General features: G+C 37.1%; 1 protein-coding gene across 2 annotated transcripts in view; it reads left to right on the top strand.

Moving 5' to 3' along the window:
* Positions 1–22833, top strand: part of FRY (FRY microtubule binding protein) — a 174224-nt gene that overhangs the window by 65621 nt on the left and 85770 nt on the right. For both annotated transcript variants that reach the window (XM_074156759.1, XM_074156750.1), the window contains exons 11-19: positions 1831–1932; positions 6303–6406; positions 6896–7004; positions 7942–8028; positions 9789–9960; positions 11641–11773; positions 16311–16418; positions 20694–20949; positions 22642–22824. In XM_074156759.1, coding sequence (XP_074012860.1) covers positions 1831–1932; positions 6303–6406; positions 6896–7004; positions 7942–8028; positions 9789–9960; positions 11641–11773; positions 16311–16418; positions 20694–20949; positions 22642–22824 — 1254 coding nt within the window. The remainder of the gene's footprint in view (positions 1–1830; positions 1933–6302; positions 6407–6895; positions 7005–7941; positions 8029–9788; positions 9961–11640; positions 11774–16310; positions 16419–20693; positions 20950–22641; positions 22825–22833) is intronic.

The raw sequence follows: 22833 nt of genomic DNA, 5'->3' as shown, positions 1-22833 counted from the left end.
TCCCAGCGCTCTCGGCAAATGCTGGTCACTGGCACTAGTGAATCTGCTGGGAAGTCTGCGGATGGGTGCTTGAGCTCTCTGCCACCGTTACACCAGTCCCAGGGGAGAGTCAGAGCATCCCCTGGGGTGCAGTCCTGATCCGGTTTGAATTAGTGGAAGCCTTGGGATGGATTTCACTCCACTTGTGTTTGTGTGGCTCTATTCCACTCTGCCAATTTAATAAAACGTTGGTGAGAGCGCAGCAGGGTAAGAGCTTTGCTGTACGGTTTTTACACTAAATAGAACTTCCCCAAACTGGTGGCTGTACTTGCCAAAGTCAATACTACGTGCTTGAGAAAGGATTGCACAGCTGGGTCTTTGCCTTTGATTGCTTGTCTACACATACCACACTGGAGACTACATAGTTAAAAGTGACAAAATAGAATAGATTCTTGCGAGGGTGTGATTAGAAATACAAACATTGCGAGGAGGAGGGGAAAGGCAAACAGTTGGCAGAAATAGCTGCAGTGCATATTTTCAGGCTTCCAGGAAGAAAGCACACTCTTTAGATTCTGAAGAGAACCTTCCTTTCCAAGATCAGTGTATTGTGAATCGGTGCACTCACTGTACAGGCAGGATGGGGGCATTCATCTTGCCTCATTTTCTATCTAAAAGTCTGTCGTCTGAGCTAGTCATTGAGGTTCTCTTGATAGTGAATGGAGTGAATTAGGAAACTCCAAGAGATGGTTTATATCTTCCCTCCTAGAGCTCTTCCTTAGGATGGGTTTTAACAGTCTTGGGATGTTTCTAAACTCCGTGATCCTGTCAAGCACTCAACTATTATAGTCATAATGTTAATATGGTAAGAAAGCCTTCCTTGAGAAGACTTCACTTCCCCTCTCCCGTATGTATATTGGACATGAAGATTATAAAAATAAAAATGAATATACATTTGCAATTTGCTCAAGAAACTAGGTAACCTAGCTATAGACGACTTGTGTTATATATTACAGGAACAGAAGTTGGAGTTTACGGTGTATTTATACTTTGATCTGTGACTGAAGTTAGAATTTTAATTCTGAGAATTAAGTTTTGAGAATTTCGAGAATCATTGGTCTTTAAGATGAAGTTACCTTATTTTTGACTAATAACTCTGAAGTCCTGATTGGGTATATTAACATGACAACTGAAACAGAAAAGTCTTGCTGAAATAGCAAAGTCAGTTTACATTTTAGCTTATTTTTTTTAGTGTAACATTTACAAGGTGAGTTTCAAAATAAGTATTGACAGAGACCAGGTTCCGGTATTTAAGCTTCTAAATTCTGTCCTGCTTCTTTTTATTTTTCACTTTGCAAGATATAAGTACCAGCAGATCCAGATGTTGCCTGTATTTTAACACAATTCTTTAGTCTGTTTGCCATATCCCTCAGTAAATACAGTGACTGCAGATTTTGAGGAGTAATAGGCATCTAAGCATTCACAAGTCCCAACAATCTCTGTGGGTCCTGTTGTTATTATAATAAAGTTTAGCTATTTCCATGCTATCATTTCTCAGTTAAGTGACAGAAATTAGCCCTGTGAGTCTGTAAAATTATGGCCCATCTTTGGATTCATTATACTGCTATAAGTAGGGATTTGGTTGGGTTTATTTCATCCATAAAACATATCTGTAACAGCTTCAGAGAAAGGTTCCTTTTAAATTGTACTACTTAACAATGTGTTTGTATTGGCTAACATGTATTGCACAAAATGGAGGAGTTAGAGCTTTAAGCTTACAGTAGCTCTATTAAGTTGCTTTTATGTTGTGTAGACATGCAAATAATATGGTATCAACCTCCATTTCCTGTTTAGGCTTTGTACCCTTTGGTAACATGCCTGCTTTGTGTCAGTCAGAAGCAGTTCTTTTTAAACAGATGGCATATTTTCCTCAACAACTGCCTATCCAATCTCAAGGTTAGTATCTTCTGGTTTTAATATTGTATTAAAACTTCAGTTTGCACTATTGATCCATTGCAAATCCCTTTTAGATGAATGTGCTGAATTATTGCTATTGTCTGATTCCATACATAATTTTATTCCCGACGGTACAAATTCTTTAGCTTTATCTATGCAAATTTTTTCAGTAATAAAAAACTGTTCTTGTGCCTAGTTTGAATTTCTACTGTTTCTCTAACTCAAGCCAAGCCCGAGTCAAACAGCTGTGAAACAGGCAAGATTGTTGATGAAAGTTATTAACTCGAGTGACATACCAAAACTGACCCGGTATTAACTTGTTTTTTTCATAAAGGCATTCTCAAACAAAGCACTTGTTATTACTTTATCAGAACGGAACTAGTTGCAGGACACTGCCTGTTTCACTCTGTTAAGTTGCATTAAAGAAACCTAAACTATTTTAAGTTGTTTTCTCCACATGTCCGTTCTTATTCCTTTACCATTTGTTAGATCTTTGAAGTTTAGGACTAACTGTCCGTTGCAATCTGCTGTGGTTCCAGCCCAGCACATACTGTTCAACACACATGTGCTAGTTAATGTTACTGCTCCTCCAGATTTCTTTTACTTGCACGATAACTAATGTCCCATTCCACACTTAAAGTGGATCCATTAAAAGGATGGTCCTGTGTCTGCCTGAAAAGGCCAATATAAAGAAGCACAGTGAAGTGGCTGCTCAAACGAAGGGCCTCCAAACTGCTGCTTGATGAACCAGTGGTTAGGAGCCTTCTGCAAACAGCACAGTTAGAACATGCAGCCGCTTTCTCAGCTCAGAGGCAAACTGTGGAGGGAATCTCTGTTCTCCAAAAGTTGAATTCCCAAGCTTGTCGACAAGGTATATATTACATCCTTTATTGATGCTGCTTTCTTGCTGCACTTTGTCTTAATGAAACAATTTGTATTGACTCTCTTCATACAGACCCTACTATTAGAATAGCTCTTCAAAATGTTTACAGTCTGTCTGAAGATTTCTTTCCACCTGTACCTGAATTACTTACTTCTGCTGAAGATGTATTAGAACCCTATGTGCAAAGAGATTCAGAAAATAAATGTTGTTACTGCAACTAATTTTATGGATTTTTATGAGGTTATATAGGCTTTAGAAAATGAGGCTGCAGCTGTAAGATCCCTGAGGAGCCAGCTGAAAATATAGATTTTTCTGAAAATTAGAGAGATCCTGACAAGTTATTTGAAACCGTTAGAGAAAATATAAGTAAAGTTGCTCCTACCTTATCAATTGAAAATCAAATTGAATTCACCTTGCCACCTATAATTCATTGACATATACTTCAATTCATAGGGCTCATAGATTAATGGGGTGGTACGTTCAATCTTTAGTTTGGGGAGAAGATAAGGTAACCGAATACATAGCTAAATCAAGAATGGGTTGGCCACTCCTTCTCAGGACAGAGGAAGAGATGCACCATTGAAGCAATCACTTCACCAGTCAGAGTGGCACCTCAAAGCCCAAACCAAGCTCAGGCAGCTGGAAGAAGAGGTAGATCAACCAGAAGGAGAAATCCTTCTGTTAGAAGGAGAGTTGTGCACACCAGGACAGTATATGGGACTCCACAATCTTGTGTGGGCTCCCATGAACAACATAATGGAACAAGTTTCTCAAGAGCCTCCTCACCCTATAGAGCACAGTCTCCTTCCCAAAACCATTAAGGTCAAGCATACACTGGGAAAGCAAAAAGGTTTATATGCTAATCATATTTATGATTTTAATATAAACTGACAAATCTCTGATCTTACGGAAATGAACTTTTCTCTTGAATTAATAAAGGACACTTCTGCCAGGACATGGGAATATTTGAACCTGGCCAAATTCTGGCCAAAGGGCATTTTGTACTATCCTGTAGAAAGTGGTGTAAAAGTTAATAAGTATCCAGGGTTTGAAATGTAACATTTATTGTTAACTAAACTTTATTTACAGAAACTATTCAAGGCAGGAATTATATATAGGAGAGAATCAAATCACTGTTTCATTTAGAGGCAAAGTTTTTCCATGGGAGCAAGTGTTCCTTGTCTCCAAGCTACGTGGGACAAGGTGAAAGCACCGGTACAATTTGAGCCAAGGGTGCAGAACTTACTTTACAAAGAATGGGTCAAACAATGCCTATCTCAGGAACGAATCTATGGGTACCAAGACAATATCCCCTTGGCCTGAATGGGCCAGACCTAATGCCATATTACTGGAAAACAGAAATGGAGGAATTAAAGAAAATGGGCCTCACTCCTGGCAGTCCGGTTGGTCCTCCGCCAATTACAGAAGAAGAGGCAGAGGCATTGAAAAAGAAATTTCTAGAAGAGCAAAAACAACGGATAAAAGCCAGCAGCGCTTACCCATCAAGAAGCAGAGCAGATCCTGGCAGAGCTCTGTCACTGACTGCTCCTGTATTCCAACGGCCCACGTCAACTTCAACAAATTCTTCGGTCCCAACAGTGAGTTGAGCACTGCCAGCAGTGGTAAAGGAACCACATCCAATACCAATACCTCCTGTTGGGAAAGTGAAGATGTCAGATATATTAGGCCAAACACTCCGTGTCCTAATAGTATTACTGGCTGGGTTTTTCATAGTGACAAAAATCCTTGAAATGCTGAAGAGGCTCAATTGGTGTGGACTTTTTTCTCAGTTTTCCAAAGGGAGACACACTATGTTCTTTCCAAAGTACTGGGCACCCATCCACCAGGCACTTGAACAGATCTTGCCCATGGACATGCCTATGATTTCCCTGGATGTTTCTCAGGCGTGTTATCATATTCCTCTCAATCCTGCTTCTGCTATGCAGCTTGCTGTTTCTGACAGACAACTGGTCTACTATTTTTGGAACGCTCCAATGATACCAGTCTCAGCCCCTTTTCTCCTCCATCTCTTCTCTACTGCCCTTGCAACTGAACTGTCTTGTTGCTGCAGTATTTGGACTTTTGCTTATAATTTTGCTTATAATTTTGGACTTCCTCCTCTGTCGCACAAGCTCTTGTTATCTTAACTCAGTTAGCCTTAACAGTGTCTGCTGTTTTCTTTAAAGCTTTGGGGTAAGAATAAACTTTGATAAAAGTACTCCATCGCCTGTTGAATAAATCAACTTCTTGGGACTGAAATTTACGAGGAGTAGCATGATGATACCCGATGAAAAATGGATTGAAAATAAACAGGTTATTAAACAAATGGATTGTGACAAATGTTATGATTTTAAAATCCTGCAAAGATGAATAGGCCACGTAAACTTTGTCATCGCCGCTCATACTTATTCTAATCATGTGCTACAAACATTGTATGCTGCTATAATAAACAACGAGGATTTTCAATTTTCTGTTCCATAGAAAGCTTTATTCTATAAAAAGTGTTGTCAAGGAGTTAAATGGAAATTACAATCCAAGGATAGAGTTCCTGTTCCTAAGCATGTGGCAGATGCCATGTTGGAAATTGAAACCGTGTCCCATATCATCAGTGGGTCTTCTTGCCGTTTTGCAGGACCTAGACCAATACACATTCAAGAATTATTGATGGAATTGGTTGCCGTTTCTTTGATCAAACTGCAGTCTTTGATCTCTGGCTCAACATTTATCCATGGACAAAAATTCAGCTCTTTGCCATGGAGATTTGCACTGTGGGCCAGGCAAATCTTATCTCGGGTTAAATTGTACCGGACTCCTTCAAAGTTTAACCCAGTGGATGGCCCAACACAAGGGATGCCATCTGATTGGACTGCATATACTTGTACCCTACTCAGAAAGCCCTTAAAACTGCCACAGAACCAGAAAACTGCATATGACCAAAGAGAACCAAAGAGAACCCAAAGCAATCTTTTACTAGTTCAAAAGTTTCCAAAAATAAGGAGCAATCCAGACCAATAATCCAATTCAGTCCAGCTGATCCCAGGTACCATGTTAATTAGGCCAGTCTAAGCATCCACAGATTTTTGTCCTTTCAGTTTGAATATGTTCAGTACATTTATTTATCTGTTGTGTTCTTCATACCAGGTCTCCACCATAGGGCAACAGCTTTTGAATTGATAAAATCAACTGAAGATGAGGTTTTCTTTTCGGAGTCAAATTGAAGTGGTTTTCAAATAGGGATTTTAAAATGTAACACATATCTAATTTAACTAACTTGATACTTGGGTTTTTCAACATTTATGTAATACCAGGAGATGTAGGTCAGATGCATAAGCATCCTGCAGCTACAGGAACGGGGCACTGGGCAGCTGTGAGGCTGTATCTTTTTGTTGTGTCAGTATGAAAACCCTGAACCTTGACATCCATTAAGTGCAGAACTTCCTTTCTAATTTGTGTCTGAAGCTTATTCTTACATTATATCTTTCTCTAGAATAAGGACCCAAAAATGGCTCGAGTTGCACTGGAATCTCTGTACAGACTACTGTGGGTTTACATGATCAGAATTAAATGTGAAAGCAACACAGCTACCCAAAGGTAAGATGCTGTATTTGTCATGACAGTCAGGCTGTGTAGAGTGGATGTTGCCAGTGAAGAGGTTTTGTAGCTCTCCTGAATTCTTTTGAAGCAAATCTATTGCTGTTGTGAAATAAAAAAATCAACTGTACACAACAAAACATTCCTTTTTGTGGCACCATCAGTTATTCTTTCACCTATTAAAATTACTGTATAAAGTGCTTCTGCTTTTGAAAGAGCTAAAAATCACTCTTTGCCTGGTTAAAGTTAGAAATATTTTTGTAGTGGCATGTCATTGACTGATTTATTGTTACTTGTACTGTAATGAAATAAAATTATTACACTGAATTTGTAGCAAAGGATCAGAACAAAATACCCTATTACACTTTCATTTCAAAGGAAACACATTCTAGACTTTCTAAATGGAGTAGGATTTCCAACTTAGGTTTCATGGTAAGTGAAGGTCTGCAAGGTCCAGAAATGTCTAATGTTTTTTTTGTTCTTTTACAGTCGACTTATTACTATTGTTACAACACTTTTCCCAAAAGGGTCCCGTGGTGTTGTGCCAAGAGATATGCCTCTAAACATCTTTGTGAAGATAATCCAGTTTATTGCACAGGTATGGAAGAAACGTGCATGTGTCTTTCCAATTAATGAATGACTTGTTTTTCCAATAACAAATTAAGAAATAAGTAAAATTCTATTGTCTGAATTTTTTGCAACCCTATTGTCAATATCTTTCATCTGGGCAATAATACAATTATAGATTGAGTTGGGGCAGACTTCTTTTGAACAACAGGTTTTTATTAACTTTCATTCCACTGAAAATGAATAGAAATACTTTCAATTCAACTCAAATGTATTTTTGTCAGTTTTTGGAATTGCCAGCAAGTCAGAAAATGCATTTGTTGACAGGCTCTGACTGTCAATAAAGTTCAAAATAATAAGCTATATTTTGTGCTGATACTGGATCATTCTTGCCATATAGGACAATGTGTTGCACTGCTTTTAAAGGAGTAAGTCAGGGGAAAACCAGTTCAGCATGTAGTTGACACATTTAGTTTTCATCAGTTCAAATGGGAATTGCTAAAATAAACTAACCTTTGGTGCATGAAGTTTCATCTCTTTTATTACTTAAATTCAGAAAACATTTCCATTGAGCAAAGCACTTAAGCACATACTTAAAGTCTCTGAATAGGAATGAATTAAACAGATGCTTAAAATCTTCCCTGAACTGTGCCATCTGTGAACAAGCTCTTTTTGTATAAAATACTATGTTAGTACGATAATTACCACAGTTTAAATGAAATAATTAAAAGCTGTATTTCCAAAGTGGATCATTTCTTATTTAAGTGCTATAAATTTTTGAGTTTGTCAACATACAGCAGTGTTGAAAGCTTGGATCTGATAGTATGTTCTGCATACTTCTGAAAATCTGTTTTTCCATACATTTAAATAAATCCTGATTAAACTGGCTTTCAACATTCTGTTGCCTTAAATAAAATAAGTGGCATAAGTGAGCAGCTTAATGATTTGCAATATTTTTACTATTTTAGGAACGTTTAGATTTTGCAATGAAAGAAATTATCTTTGACTTCCTGTGTGTTGGAAAACCAGCAAAAGCTTTCAGTCTCAACCCTGAGGTACGATATGCATCTGCATTTTTTTGAGTTAATATATATTATATTGTGCTACATTTACTTTCTGGTTACATTCTAAGCATGCTTTCACCTTTGTCCGGTTTTCAGCCAAATCTTGTACTTGATTAATGGGTAAAATATGTCTTGAACTTTAATCTGTCAAATGTCACATTGTTTATGCCTATCTCATGATTGCTCAGTGAGGATTATCAAATGTGATGTAGTGCAAATGTATAAAACAAAAAGATATATAAAACTATTGACCGCAGTATCTCCTTATCACTCTTCTGTTGTTCTATGCAATGCCTTGAACTATTTTAATATAAAAATAAATTTTCTGTAACAATTTCAATGTTTTCAAAACAGTTTCACTGAAAAAGTGTACATGATGCAAGAAGAACTGAAGATGATAAGAAAGAAAAAAACTCTAATAAAGTTTTATCACTCTGACTGGTAAAGCTCCACTAGTGTTAGTGTCAGGAATTAGCTTCCTAGTGCGTTCCCTAGAGAAAATAATAAGAAATTTGAAAAACTTTTTAAAAAAATTGAAGTAAAAATAAGTGAGAAAATAATGAAAAATTCTTTTGATAATAATGTATTTCCTTATAATTTGTAAAACATTTTCATTTGAAACTTAAGAATAAACACATGAAAAGTAAAAAGCAATTGTGATCATCGCATAAAATATGCCATATTAATCTTTCAGTATTAAACAGCCATTCGCTAAGATGTTAAAATAGAATGGGTTACCTTACAAAAATTGTATTTGATACAAAAAAATATTTGGAAAAGTAGATTAAACTTTTTACTGTCAAAAGCAACAGAAATAAAAGACAAGCTTTACTTTGAGCACAGCTTTCACCCTTTTGGAGTGAAGAAAAATCAAAGAGAATTCTTGAGCAGGCAGTCCCCACCACGTTCTAGGTCAGTCGCCTGCATTATTGACTGAGGAAGGTCCTGCAAAGGACGTTGTATATTAGCATTGCATGAAGCCGAGCTTTTAGGGAATGGCCATAGTCCTTAGCTTCTTGAGGAAACATCTGAAATTTTACTGTTTATCGACAATCTAAGTCCGAAAACAATGAAATAATAGGGCTACTGTTTGATATACATAGACTTCAGCATTCTAAAATAATATGCATAATCTATGTAAATGCACCTCTGGGAGACTGTAAGTAGGACAGCCTCTGAATTTTTGGAATATGATCCTGGGAAATGGAAACATTCTGGTCTTTCACTTGTTGCAATGCAAAGCCTCAAGTTTTCCTCTGCTGAATTCCCTGAAGACATTCAGGTCACTTAGCCTCATCTTCCTGCTGTTTTCACATTGCCATTTCGGCACTGAGCACCATTTGAGATTTTTCACACAGTATGGTCAACCCTGGGGCCTTTAGAGACAGCTACTAATCTTTTTTCATAATGATCACATAGGACATTTGTGATTAACTGAAGGTCCGGTTAAGATACGTTACTAAACTCAAGGTCAAAGCCACGTATTTTGTCCTGAAGATAAAGAGATAATGCACTAATGAAAATACTTAGAAGTAAAGTTTTGACAGGGAAGAGCACTGCTCAGAGCGCAGATATGAACTCACAATTTATTTCATGGGCATTTTTTTGTTAAATATATCAGACTAGTCAACATGGCAGAGATACAGAAAAAATGCTGGCCGTTACATGCTCCAAATTTCAAAGTGATTGAAGAATATGAGTAGAATATGATTATTTGATTATGATACTCATTCATCTTCTGAACTTTACAGAGAATGAATATTGGTCTGAGAGCTTTCCTGGTAATTGCTGATAGCTTGCAGCAAAAAGATGGTGAACCTCCAATGCCAGTGACTGGAGCTGTCCTTCCCTCTGGAAACACTCTCAGAGTGAAGAAAACGTATTTGAGCAAAACTCTTACAGAGGAGGAAGCTAAAATGATAGGTCAGTAAGAGAATGGACGATATAGAAACTTGGGTGAGAATGAATGTGAAAAAAGTCTTCAGTACCTGAGCAGAATAATTTACTATTGTTAAGTATTCAATTTATTTCTTTATTGTAAAAGTTTATTGTGCATTCCAATGAAATATATCGTTTAGTTTGACATATACTGGTTTTTTGCTTTCCTTTCAGGAAAAGTCCTGAGTGGTGCAACACAATTGGTAGGAATCCTGTGTTCTGGGGGAGTTAAGATCACATATAGTTAAGAATTAGCTTCTTTCAGTGCTGAATAGCTGCATTTACTCAGGGATATTCATCTTATTAGAAACAGTGCCTGTGTTCAGAAAATGTACCAGCTTTGAAAACCATCAGATTCCTTTGATATCCTCATTTTAATTGCAGTAACTCACACCAAATGAAACTTTCAAAATGGCAGAAAATTTAAATGTAAAATAAAACTGAACTGAAGTGCCTAAGTTAAAAACACTGTTACCTTCGCCTTCCTTCATAGTCAATGTAGAGAGAGAACCCTGTGCTGTAGGAAAAGAGCTTCTGTATCGTGCCCTGAAGGGGCCTGGTTTTGCTGGCAAAAAAAAAAAAAAATTGGCTACTCACCTTAGCACTTAATTAAGTCCCCAAAGTTACATGAATAAAACAAAGTCTACATTTCTGCAGCAGTGAGAAAGACCTGTGTTGTACTGTTGCTAGATCATTGTAGTAATATCAAGAAAATAAGCAACGTAAGACCCACTGCTGTTGAGATGTACAACAGACAGAGTATATAGTGCTGTTGCTAATTGGGTTCATTTTGGTTACTCCTCACGCATTTGATAACAAATGTTTGCACTATTGAATTCTTATATTTTATTAGGAATTTCTTCACTGTTTTGTGATACAATATTCTAGTTTCCATGTATAACATGTAAGAATAAGCTAGGTAATTCCTATATTTCCTTTTGCTTTCTGCTCTGCCATTGAACTTACGACTGTATCAGATCTGAAAATTGATGTCCTTTTGAAATTCTAAGCTTAAATTATCATTATCAAATAGGAAAAGAATTTACATAGAGCATAGATAATGAAAAATATATTGTTCTGTGTTAATATATGAAATTTCATTATGAAAATTAAAATTTTAGCCTTTGATGAAAACAGAAAAAAAGTTAATTCAATTTTTATTTTTAAGTATTTGATGTCCATCAGCTGCTCTAAAGCTGTATGTCTAATATTGTTTTTCACATAAAAGGTCATGCCGTTAATTTCCATACCAAATAAGTTTTACGAGAGCTTATTCAGATTCCTTTTTTTTCTTTGCCTGTAGTTTTTAAACCTTTTTACTTTTGTCACAAAATACAAAAAGTCACAAAATACATTGTATAACTTGGCAAACTGTGTGCCTTCATTTGACTATGTAGGGACATATTTTGACTAAGTATTTTTTAATTTTTTCTCCAGGAAAAATATCTGTGTATATATATCACTTGGGCTATTTTTACATATGATAGCATTCTTTATGGAGAGAGCAATATATTCCATCTCAGAATCAGGATATCATTACTAGTGAAATATGCTATCTCATGAGGAAAACATTTTTCTTAATTCATGCAGCACAGCATGAGGAGGCAGCTTTTTTTTTCATATCTGTAAATAACCCAAATGATACAAAAATGCCTGTTATTGCAGGTATGTCATTATATTATTCTCAAGTAAGAAAAGCTGTGGACAACATACTCAGACATCTTGACAAGGAAGTGGGGCGGTGCATGATGCTAACCAACATACAGATGCTTAACAAAGAACCTGAAGACATGATTACGTGAGTGCTAAAGAACAGTAAATGCCATAAAACATTAAGTTGTAATTTCAGAACTTTATTTCTAGGTATCATGACTCATCAGAGAAACAGCAAGAAATAAAAACATTTAGCTTAATTAGTACATACTTTGAAAAAACGTTTATGACAAGTTGATTGTACTTCTTTGCATGTTGCAGTGTTTGGAATTGAACTGATACTCTCAATGTAGCCAAAATCACATGTGAATCCTTTGAATGTTTAGCTGGTAGAAGTTGAAAGCCCAGGGTGGAAAATCTGTCAGCCTACATTCAGAAGACTGTTTCAGGGTATATTTGCATCACTGAACTTCAAAATGAATGCCACAAATTCTGTAAATCCCTATTAATAATAATCTTTCAAAATTCCCATTACTATTCATGCCTGTAATCAAAATCAAATCTTAATTAAAAAACCCAAGTAATTTTGTGATAAGAGTCTTGTGTTTAAGCCGTACACCACTGGAACAGAATCAAACCAGTAGATCTCAAGCAGTGTTGAACAGCAGCATTTTACACTCTCATCCAAAATTATTAATGAGGAAAGTTTCCTGGAGAGAGTTCTATTGAGGTGGACATCTAGTAGGCTTTAGAGACACAGAGACATCATTTGACACATGCAGAGCATGGATTGTAGAGATCCCAACTGTAAGGTGACCTTGCATATCTTTCTTGTCGGAGGGCTGGACGTGGTAGTTATGCTAGAAGAGAAGCAACACCTGAAAAAAATGTTTGAGGTGTAATGAAACTGGTCTCTTTGAGATTTTTTTTTTTTTTTGAGAGTATATGAAAAAAACAAAGAGAACTTGGTAAAAATACCTTGAGTGGTAGATAGACTGCAATGACTGTCCAAATTCAACTACCTTTTACAGCTGATAGAATCTTTGTGGTTTAATGTCATTCCTCTGCCCTTGTTGCTGTGACTGTGTAGATAAGATTGTGAGCTCTTTGAGTCTTTAGCAATATCTTACTTTATTTGTATTAAATGCCAGTATTACTATCCAATAATATTTTTTTTCTATAGTACTACCCAGTAAACTACTCAGTACTCACAGCCAGTTCTCATAACCATTTTGGGTATCCAGGCTTTTGCAAGAGGCAAAGTAAATTTTGAAACTCACGTTTTATTCCCAAAAGATAATTGCATAGTAAAACCTTGAGCACTTGGATAAGAAGTGTACTTAACCTTAGCTGTAAATATCCTTTCTATGGTTTCTCAGCATCACCAAAGTGGTGTTTATTTTTAGAGGCAGTGAATGAATAGACTTAAAAGAGTTTTAGATTTCAGGAAATCTAATGGTTTGGTTGTAACTTTTGTCACAGACGTAAAGATTTTAGGGTTAGAAGTTCCAGACATGTAAGTTACTGTATTTTTGTGTTGTACGTTATATCCAGATGAGTTGTAACTTAATGTATACATTTGAAAGGAAAAACACATTAGAACACATTTTTACTTGTTCTTCCAAGGAAAAAAAATATCTGGGATGCTTAATTATCAGTCGATCTAAAATCATGTGAACTCATGAAAAACATCCTTAGCTGTTACTATCAACACTTAAAAGGGCCCTTTTAAAAACTTCATTATGCATGATAACTGGAAAAGCTAATATATAGCTTTTATGTAATTGCTTATCATTTTATTCACAGAACTTCATGCCTCACTAGTTATGTATTTATTTTGAGTTCTTATGGACTTTAATACATAGATACAGCACTACATTTATCTACATTTTACAGTTGTGGCTTTTGTCATATTTACATATAGTTATTGTATAAACAGAATATCATAATGATATTTTAAATAACAAATAAAATAAGAATCAGAGGGAAGTAGCTAGGCAATGAATAGTCGTAACATTTTAAAGTATACAGATTCTGGAATTTTCTTTGGCAGTATTAGACATGCTTCTCTATTTAATGGCTGATCCTTTAAGCATTTATTGTTGAAGTCCTAAATGCCACTTTGAAGTCTTCCTAAAATCGTGACTAAGCAGCAGCATCCTTTGCATCCTCCACTGGGATATGAATTTCAATACTGGTTATAAATGCTTTCCAACATCTAGTCAAAATAAGGCTTCCATTTTTCTAACGTACAAACCTGTGCTTGCAGGTACGTCAAGGATTTTTGCTGACAATACCTAACTAAAATCTGCTTTTGCTGGTATGGAAACACAAAGTTCCAAGTGAGGACAGCTGTTGGTGTGTTCATCCAGAGCTCGTCCTGTTGGACCCTGAGTCAGCCAGAGCTGATGGCAAAGCCCTCTGAGGCCCCCCTTCCCAGACACTTCCCATGCTGTGCCTGGTAGCTCAGATGATAAGTTGGGAACTTGAAGCTCAGATTTGGATCTTCTCCTCCTAGTCTTCTGAGCAGCTGATAAGACACAAAACACCCACAGATTTTATATTTATAAATAATTACTCATTTGCCTTCATAACAGCTTCCTCTCAGACTATTATTTTACTTACCTCCATTTTAAGTGCACACACTGTTTACCTTTGCTGGGGATTGATAATAAGGAAATTCTGCAAAGTTCACTTTCCACTTCAATTCAGCAAGGAAGACTCATCAGCTTGCCTGCAGATAAAATTGCTGATAGCACTTTACTGTTTACAACTATAAAAATACATTATTTTGCAGTAGTTATTAATGCAACTAGTATTTGCATTAGCAAGAATAGTTCAAAGTTCATAACCAAGTTCTCAGATGAGATGTTGAGATTTACTTTTTCAAGTCAATTGCTGACACTTCAAATTCTATCTGTTAGGAGAGAGGATACAGGTACAATGAGATAGAGATAATTCATTGTGAAAATAGTTTCCCCTCATTGTACAATTTAAGTCAGAAGACTAAAATCATATCATCATATTATTTTATTAATGTAATACATATCCAAGCTGATAAGTATATAGGGTGTTAAGAGAAAGAATGGCATTCACTAAAAAACTATCTTTAATCTTTGAATTAAGTAAGACTAGTGTCAGTTTATGCCTTTTCTGTACCTATTATTTCAGTGAATGCTCAGTGTTACTCTATAAATCTTATTATAGACTTGTGAGATGGTATTACATTCAGGCTTTCTCTTTGACTGAACACAGAAGTAAGGTATCCAAATGTGTTGTCCTGTGCCGGGTGGAGAGACAGAGTAATGTAGAAAGCAATGCATTGGACTGGGGTGCAGGAAAACTGGGTTCATTTTCTGTTTCGTCACTGAATTTCAGTGTGGCGTTCAGTAGCTTACAACGCTTCTTGGTGTCTCTCTTTTCCCCCCATTCTTTTCTAGTTCAATCGGAAGCATATTAAAGCGGAACAGTCTTTCTCTGCATGTTTATAGTAGGGTCCATAAATAAGACTTTGCTTTTTTGATTCCTCCAAAGCATATTACAGGCTAATAATTAGTAATATTGTGGGAAAGACTGTAGAGTTTGAAATGCTGTTATGCTTTGGTTATTTCTCTGTACTCAATCACCAAATAATAGATCATTAAAAATGAGCAAATAAAAAGACCACAATTTTGGGTCTGCCTGGAGGACTTCTTTAATCTGCATTCTTACCAAAAAATATTGGAAACAAATCAGAAAACAACTGCATCTATTGTGAAAATAGTCAGCAGCTGAAACTTGAGCTACTTTTAGAAGACTTAAGGATTCCCAACCTAATTTTTGATTCGTGCTGAACTTTTAGACTCAACCACTTTCCCAGGCTGTAAGGGAGCAATTGAGCCATTCCATATATTAGAGCCGCCTTGGGGCTACTAAAAGATGTGTTAGCTGATAATGGTTGCTGAAGTGCTGCTGTCTCAGGCGAGGATCAACAGAAGCTCTCTGGCCATACCTACCTCTAAATTATGCTTCTTTTTTCAGTGTAATAATGTGTGCTGTGCAATTTCCACAGATCTGTGCCCTATCGAGGCCAACTGTCTGGATCTTCAGTCTTGTTATTTGGGCTTCTTACATATATCTACTATTTGCTTTAAAAAAATGTAATATAGCTGTATTGTGGCAGGGAACACCCCAGCTTTTTCCTCAGGGCCAGGCCGGATGGGGCTTTGAGCAACCTGCTCTGGTGGGAGGTGTCCCTGCCCATGGCAGGGGGGTTGGAACTTGATGATCTCTAAGGTCCCTTCCAACCCAAACCATTCTATGATTCTATGATTCTCATTGCCTCATCCAAAACTTGCATCATGCAAATACTGATCTTAATGGAGGAACTCTCCTACATTATAACTCCTTCTTGATATATCTGCCAGTTCCCCTCAGAGAGAAATGGGTCAGTAATAATTGATTTTTCAAGCACTGTGTAGATACGATGCATGAAAAGTGTCAAACCCGAAACCATTTATTCAATGGAAACATTTATTCATGTTTCCTTCTTATTTAATTTATAGGGTCTAGTTTCCTGTCCTGGTGATCTTACTAGCCCTCTGGCACTCCATTATGTCCAGCCCTTTTCTGAAAAACTGTAGGCGGATCTTTTAACAGAATTACTTGTTAAGCTTAGTCAAAATTCTGGTTTAATTTTTCAGCGGTGAAAGAAAACCAAAAATTGATCTGTTCAGAACATGTGTTGCTGCTATTCCTCGATTGCTTCCTGATGGAATGTCAAAACTTGAGTTGATCGACTTGCTGGCAAGGTAAGTTGTTCAAGCATTAAATGACTGCTCAAGGGGAATAGAATGAAAAAACTGAGCCGCAGAATGTATAACTGTTTCTTAGACAAAACCATATACTCATAAAAAGTAATCTGGTATTTATGGATAATTCGTAGAAGTCGTAGCATCTTTTTACAGGCATTGTGTTTATATTATAGACTCCTAATTTCATAAGAGTAGATCCCTCATCCAGAACTCTTTTCCATCAGTATGTAGGTTACATGATATTCACTATTCTTCATTATATTCGCCATTTGTTGCCTTTTTTTTAACCATTCTATTTAGCCGGAGAGAGCATCTTTTCTGTGTAGTGGAAAAACGTAGAGATACCTGTTTAGTTTTGATTTATGATTCCCACGTCTGTTTGATTAAACAGCATGTGCTAGATGTGGTACCTTTCCAAATACTTTTTAAATTGATAGTAATTATTTTAATTACAATTTTTCATTTTTATTTTTTTACTGTAAGACAGAAAATAAAGAAAAGGATAAGTTCAAATTTCATATCCTCCCTACTTGGGGTCCATTGAATTTATCTAGGTAGACTTCACATGACTACCTACAACACATGACTGTTGTCTACAACACATGACTGTTGAAACAGTTTAGGTTCCAGGATGTCAAATCAGTGACTAACTGCAAGTAATTATGATAACAGGTACTGGTTAGTACAGAAAAGTCTGTTACATTTCAGTTCTAGTATCCAAGTCAAAGATTTCAGCTTGCGTTATTTATGTAAGTGGATTATGGTGGTAAATCGAGCCACAAGGCCCTTGCCCATATTGCTCTCAGGTAACTGTGACAAAACAATCTTTGCCACTCCATTCTTGCTTTTGAAACGTCTGTGAGAAACGGCAGGTACAGGAGTCAGAGCAAAAGCATTTTTTTCTGCTCTGTGAACACCCAGCTCCCAGTGATGTGCTAAAACAGTGAAACAAACAATTCTGCTAGCAGTAAAGAGTGCAGACAGCCAAACAAGCCAAAACTGCAGCCAAGGGTAGGCGTGCTGTGGTGCATGGCCAGCTTGATTTCCTTGGGTTTAAATCCTCTGCTATAAATCACTTGTGGGTTGGTTTAAATCATTACATTATCAAATTACACAGACACCATATTAAAACATAACATCAATTCTACTTAAGGAAAATGAAAAAGGACATGTTTTCCTTTAATCCAATATTTTAATGAGCTTTCTATCCTTAGTAATGGCCTTAACTGAGCTGGTAGAAAGCACATAACCATTCTGGTCACAGTTTTTCAATCACAGAGGATTGTCGAGGTCAGACCCATCGCTACTCTTAAGGAAGTTTGGAGACTAATGTGGATTTCTTCATAAATTGGTGCTTCCCTCGTTAAGTCTCACACCTGTCAGTATAACCACTGGTCTATCTTTATTCTATCATCAAACTTCATGCCAGAAAAGGTCAGTTGGGATTCTTTAGCCAAAATCGGTTTGTAAGCATTTCCTGGGTAATTTCCCATGCTGGGGCAATGCAAGCAGTAGGTCTGCTTGGGTTATCTGACCCTGAGAAGTGAGACATCAAGAGCAGCTGAGGACACCATCTCTAGAGCAACTTTGGAAGCAATGACATGCCCAGCCTTTCCCCAACAAGGGGATCTTTGGGAAGCTGTTCTCATCTTCTACATGTACTCATGCTACATCTTCTAAATGTACATCATGAGACATTGATACTGTTTTAAGTCAGATTCTCCAGTGTAAGCAAGGGAAACACAATTAAGGTAAATGTAAGCGAATGCATAGTAAGTGGGAAAGCAGTTAACAGACAGTTCATGGTTTAGGAGATGTATAGCATGGTATTGAAATAACCGGGTAGGGTCTTAGTATTACAGAGCAGGACCACAAACTGAACACATACAAAAAAATGATGTTCCTATAAAAAAGCAAACCTTATTCACATGTATAAATAGAAAGAAGTCTAAAAGATTTTTGAAGAAGTTCTTCTAGTCTAATTGGTATCAAGGATGTCTGATTTGAAGAACAACGTCCAAGCTGGGGCATTGCAGTTGAAGAAGAGACTGACCAGGGAACAAGAGAAAGTAACATCAGTGGGTTGAAAGAATTAGGTCTATTTAGTCTGAAAACAGTCTACAAAAATATAGCTTCAGAGAAGAAATCAATAAACTGTTTAAGGAATTAATACCTGGCTGATAATCTAAGCCTCCAGACTACCCCAGCAGCAGAGCTGCTTCTACATTCTGTATACTGTTCCATGTTTATTTGGGTTCAGAATGACTACTTCTCCCAATTACGAAAAAGTAGACCCAGAAGGTAAGTCTTTGCTGTTCTAGAGAACACTGCATTACAATATTGTGTCTTTTCTGGGCCAGAGACTAAAACCAATACAAGGATAAAAAACTTTGGAGAGGTGGGGTTTCAGCTCCTCTCTGTTTCTGAAATGAACACGAGAAGCTGTTCTGCCAGGTATTTGTGTGGAGCTGTGTTGTTGGGATGGAAAGCTCTTAAATATTTTCTTTTCACTAAAGATAAAATAACACCTTCGGTTTAATGGGTTCTTTTATTCACAGTTTGGTTTGAGTTTTTCATCCTCACATGTCTTTTGGCTTTTTCCAGATGGAATCAGTAACTCAGCAGCTAGACTTTCTTCCAGGGCAGCTGTATTCAAATCATAAGCCATAAAGCAGATGTCAAGTATATACTGTACCTTTTGCCCTTTCACTGGCCACTGAAACCATTCATTAAGAATTCCCAAGTAGCTCTTAAATTTAGCTGACTCAAGTGCAAACAAACAAAACATTTACTTGCTTCCTCAAGGTGCCTGTGGTAATACACAGATGCATTCTTATGTTCAATTTGAATTGCATCTCATTTGATAATGCCCTTACACGGTAACTTGGGCTTAGAGAAACATGTCTTTTGTATTCTCTTTTCTGTTATTACTTTGTGTCATTGTGGAAGTCATTTCATGGATGACTTAATCATAGTCTTAGGGCTTTTGCTTGTTTTTCTGGTTTTGGCACTCCAAAGAGGAGACAAAAATGGTCCTTTCTTAGCACAACAAAATACTGTGTTTCTAAATTTATATAGAAAGTCAGGTTATTGAAGTGTAACAGTTATTTTTGGAGTCATATTCACCAGAGGTGAACTTCCATGGCAGTTGCTTTCCTTTTATTTAACTGAAATGTCTCCTGCCTCCCAATTAGGCAGCTGTAATGAACCAAATTTCTTATGAGCCACATCTCATCATACACTTCCAAGTGAATGGAATTTGGTTCCACTCCATTTGGTTGTTTTGGGTTTTTCTTCCTAGCTTTCTGTGCATTTCTTTGTAATGCATCCTTGTTTTTGACTATGTAGATTTCAGTGTAGATAAAATACTTTGAAAATGAGTTCTAACACACTACAGAAAATTAGTTTTGTGGGTACTAAAACCAAAATACATCTTAAAGGCAATGAACCAAAAATTGCAGAACACACTGATCTGAATTTACTTATTCTGCCAAGCTACCAACACAGAAGTGGTTTGATAATTTTTGTGTCAAAAAAAAAGTATATAGAATTTTTATGTTGAAAAGAACTTCAACATGATGCAAATACAGAAGGAAATAAAATTTGAAAGTGGGATCTACAAGGGCACCATCTTTCAGAAGGATTTCAGGGGTGTCCGATGTGCTTTTAAAAGTATGGAAAGTCCTGAGGCTGTCTTTTCCCATTTCCCTTTCCTAAATTGTTTAAAACATGAAGCAGTTCTTTACTTGAAGTGCTTCTTTTTATTTCTTTTGAAGACTTGCTTTCAGTAACTGTGATTTTCTTCTTCACTAATGATTTTTTTAACTGTTAGGCAGCTGAGGTGGTGTTATTCTTTTATTCTTACATTGCAAGAAAACAAATAAATACATAAATCGTGAAATTATATATTAACCTGCAAGACTTTTGTTATCATAACTAAATAACAGTTACTTTAAAAGTGAGTAAATCAGAAGTATACTGGTTTGAGGAGACAACAAAGTTGCCAGATTATGTACTTTAAAGATAAATCTTTCAGGAGCGGAACAAAGACTTCTTTCAGATCCTTGAATATGTTATAGCAAGAATTGCATTATAAGAACTGGTTAAGGATGTTAATTGTGGTCAGTACTAATGAAACCCTGATAGCATCATTGAAATTTACATTGTCATTGGGAATCTTCTGTCAGTGTTAAGTTACCGAGAAGCATGTGCTCTTTACCACAATAAACACTTCTTAGATTTTTATTACCTGACATTTACTTTTACTTACAGGCTGTCTATCCATATGGATGATGAACTTCGACACATTGCACAGAATTCTCTTCAGGGTCTACTTGTTGACTTTGTTGACTGGCGGGAGGATGTACTCTTTGGTTTTACTAATTTTCTGCTACGTGAAGTGAATGATATGCATCATACCCTTCTTGATACTTCACTGAAGTTGCTGCTACAGTTGCTTACGCAATGGAAGCTTGTAATACACACTCCAGGAAAAGTTTCTGAACAGGCAAAAACCAGATCTGCAGAGGTAAGAAATCAAGAGATCAGTGTCCTAACATTTATACTAATTGAAGGCAGAAATTATGTTCCTTGGTATTGCTGTGGTTTATGTATTTTGTATTTACTCACCTGAGAAGAATTTACTATGTAAGTTTTGTTAAGGTAATTAGTTCAGCTGTCTTTTGAGGACAGCTACGTCCTTGTGTAACACAGCAGATGTTATTGTTGTTGAGCAACATAAGAGAATGCATGTCAAACTGAAATACGCACATCAACAAAAGCCCATAAAGTGAAATATGTGTATGTAGATGTGGCAGAAGGACATTTTCCCAGGACTGAAAGTGATTTATAATGCTAGTGGGAAAGCTGAGAAGAGTGACGTGGATCTTCCCTTCCCGTAGCCATTTCATTTAGTTAATTCAAAAACATCAGAGAACCAGATTGTTTCTACAGCCTGCTGTCTCCATGTGTTACAAACGTTCCTGGGAACTGAACAGATTTGCTCATGGTCCTCCCATCTGCACTGTCCCACAGATAGTTTCACTATGAGAGATGATTTTCAGGCTTCTTGTCTCCTAATCGAATCACACTGGAAATTTTTTCCTTTGGGCAAGCATGATGTCTGCTTTATATCACAGAGGACTATTAAGTAATAGGTAATAATAGTATTACAAAAAATGTAGAAAAGGGCACTGGTGAGGCCTCACCTCGAGTACTGTGTTCAGTTCTGGGCCCCTCACTACAGGAAGGACATTGAAGTGCTGGAGCGTATCCAGAGGAGAGCCACCAAGCTGGTGAGGGGTCTAGAGAACAAGTCATATGCGGAGAGGCTGAGGGAACTGGGCATGTTTAGTTTGGAGAAGAGGAGGCTGAGGGGGAACCTCATTGCCCTCTACAACTACCTGAAAGGAGGGTGTAGAGAGGTGGGTGTTGGCCTCTTCTCCCAAGTGAATAATGACAGGACCAGAGGAAATGGTCTGAAGTTGCGGCAGGGGAGGTTTAGATTAGATATTAGGAAGAATTACTTTACTGAGAGAGTGGTCAGGCACTGGAACAGCCTGCCCAGGGAGGTGGTGGAGTTGCCATCCCTGGAGGTATTTAAGAAATGTGTAGACATGGCACTTCAGGGCATGCTCTAGTGCCCGAGACTGTTGGTTTGTGTCTGTTTGTGGGTGGGGTTTTTTTTTTTTTCTGTTGGTTTTTTTTTTGGTTTTTTTTGTGTGGTTGGACTCAATGATCTTGGGGGTCCCTTCCAGCCATGGGGATTCTGTGATTCTGTGATATTTTTCAGTAAATATTGTTACACTTAACTGATGGGCTGAGGTTCTAGAGGCCACCTATCAGTATAAGGTGTTGCCTGGTACAGGATCAAAGAAGGGCCTGAGGACTTGCTATCTGGAGTAGAAAAAAATGAGAAGTCTTCACAGTCTGACTTACCCATTCATTTGTTTTAGTGGAGGATGGAATAAAGCAGGTGGTTCAATTGCAAACGAGAGGGAGGGGTTTGGCCAGAGGACTCTGCTTGTATATTGGTTTTGTGGAACAAGGTAGCTTAAAGCAACCTTCGTTGTTTGAGGGAATGCTGTCGATCTCCTACTTCAGTATTTACATGGCCTCTGCATTTTGTTTCTTTATATGTCCTTGTTAAATAGAATATTTCTTGGGAGACCTGGTTTTCAAACACCATCACTCCATTTTCCCCCCTTGCACTGTTCTACAGTTGATACCAAATGGATCCAGCCACAGGATACAGTCTGAGAGAAGCCCCTATTCTAATGTACTACATGCAGTCGAAGGATTTGCACTGGTTCTGCTGTGTAGTTTCCAGGTTGCTACACGTAAACTAGCTGTTTTAATCCTCAGAGAGATCCGTGCCTTATTCCTGGCCCTTGGCCAAGCAGAGGTATGATTT

This window comes from Numenius arquata, chromosome 1 (genome assembly GCF_964106895.1).
Source record: "Numenius arquata chromosome 1, bNumArq3.hap1.1, whole genome shotgun sequence".
Taxonomy (NCBI): domain Eukaryota; kingdom Metazoa; phylum Chordata; class Aves; order Charadriiformes; family Scolopacidae; genus Numenius; species Numenius arquata.
The sequence above is the reverse complement of the archived record's forward strand: the minus strand, read 5'-3'. Positions and strand labels throughout refer to the sequence as shown.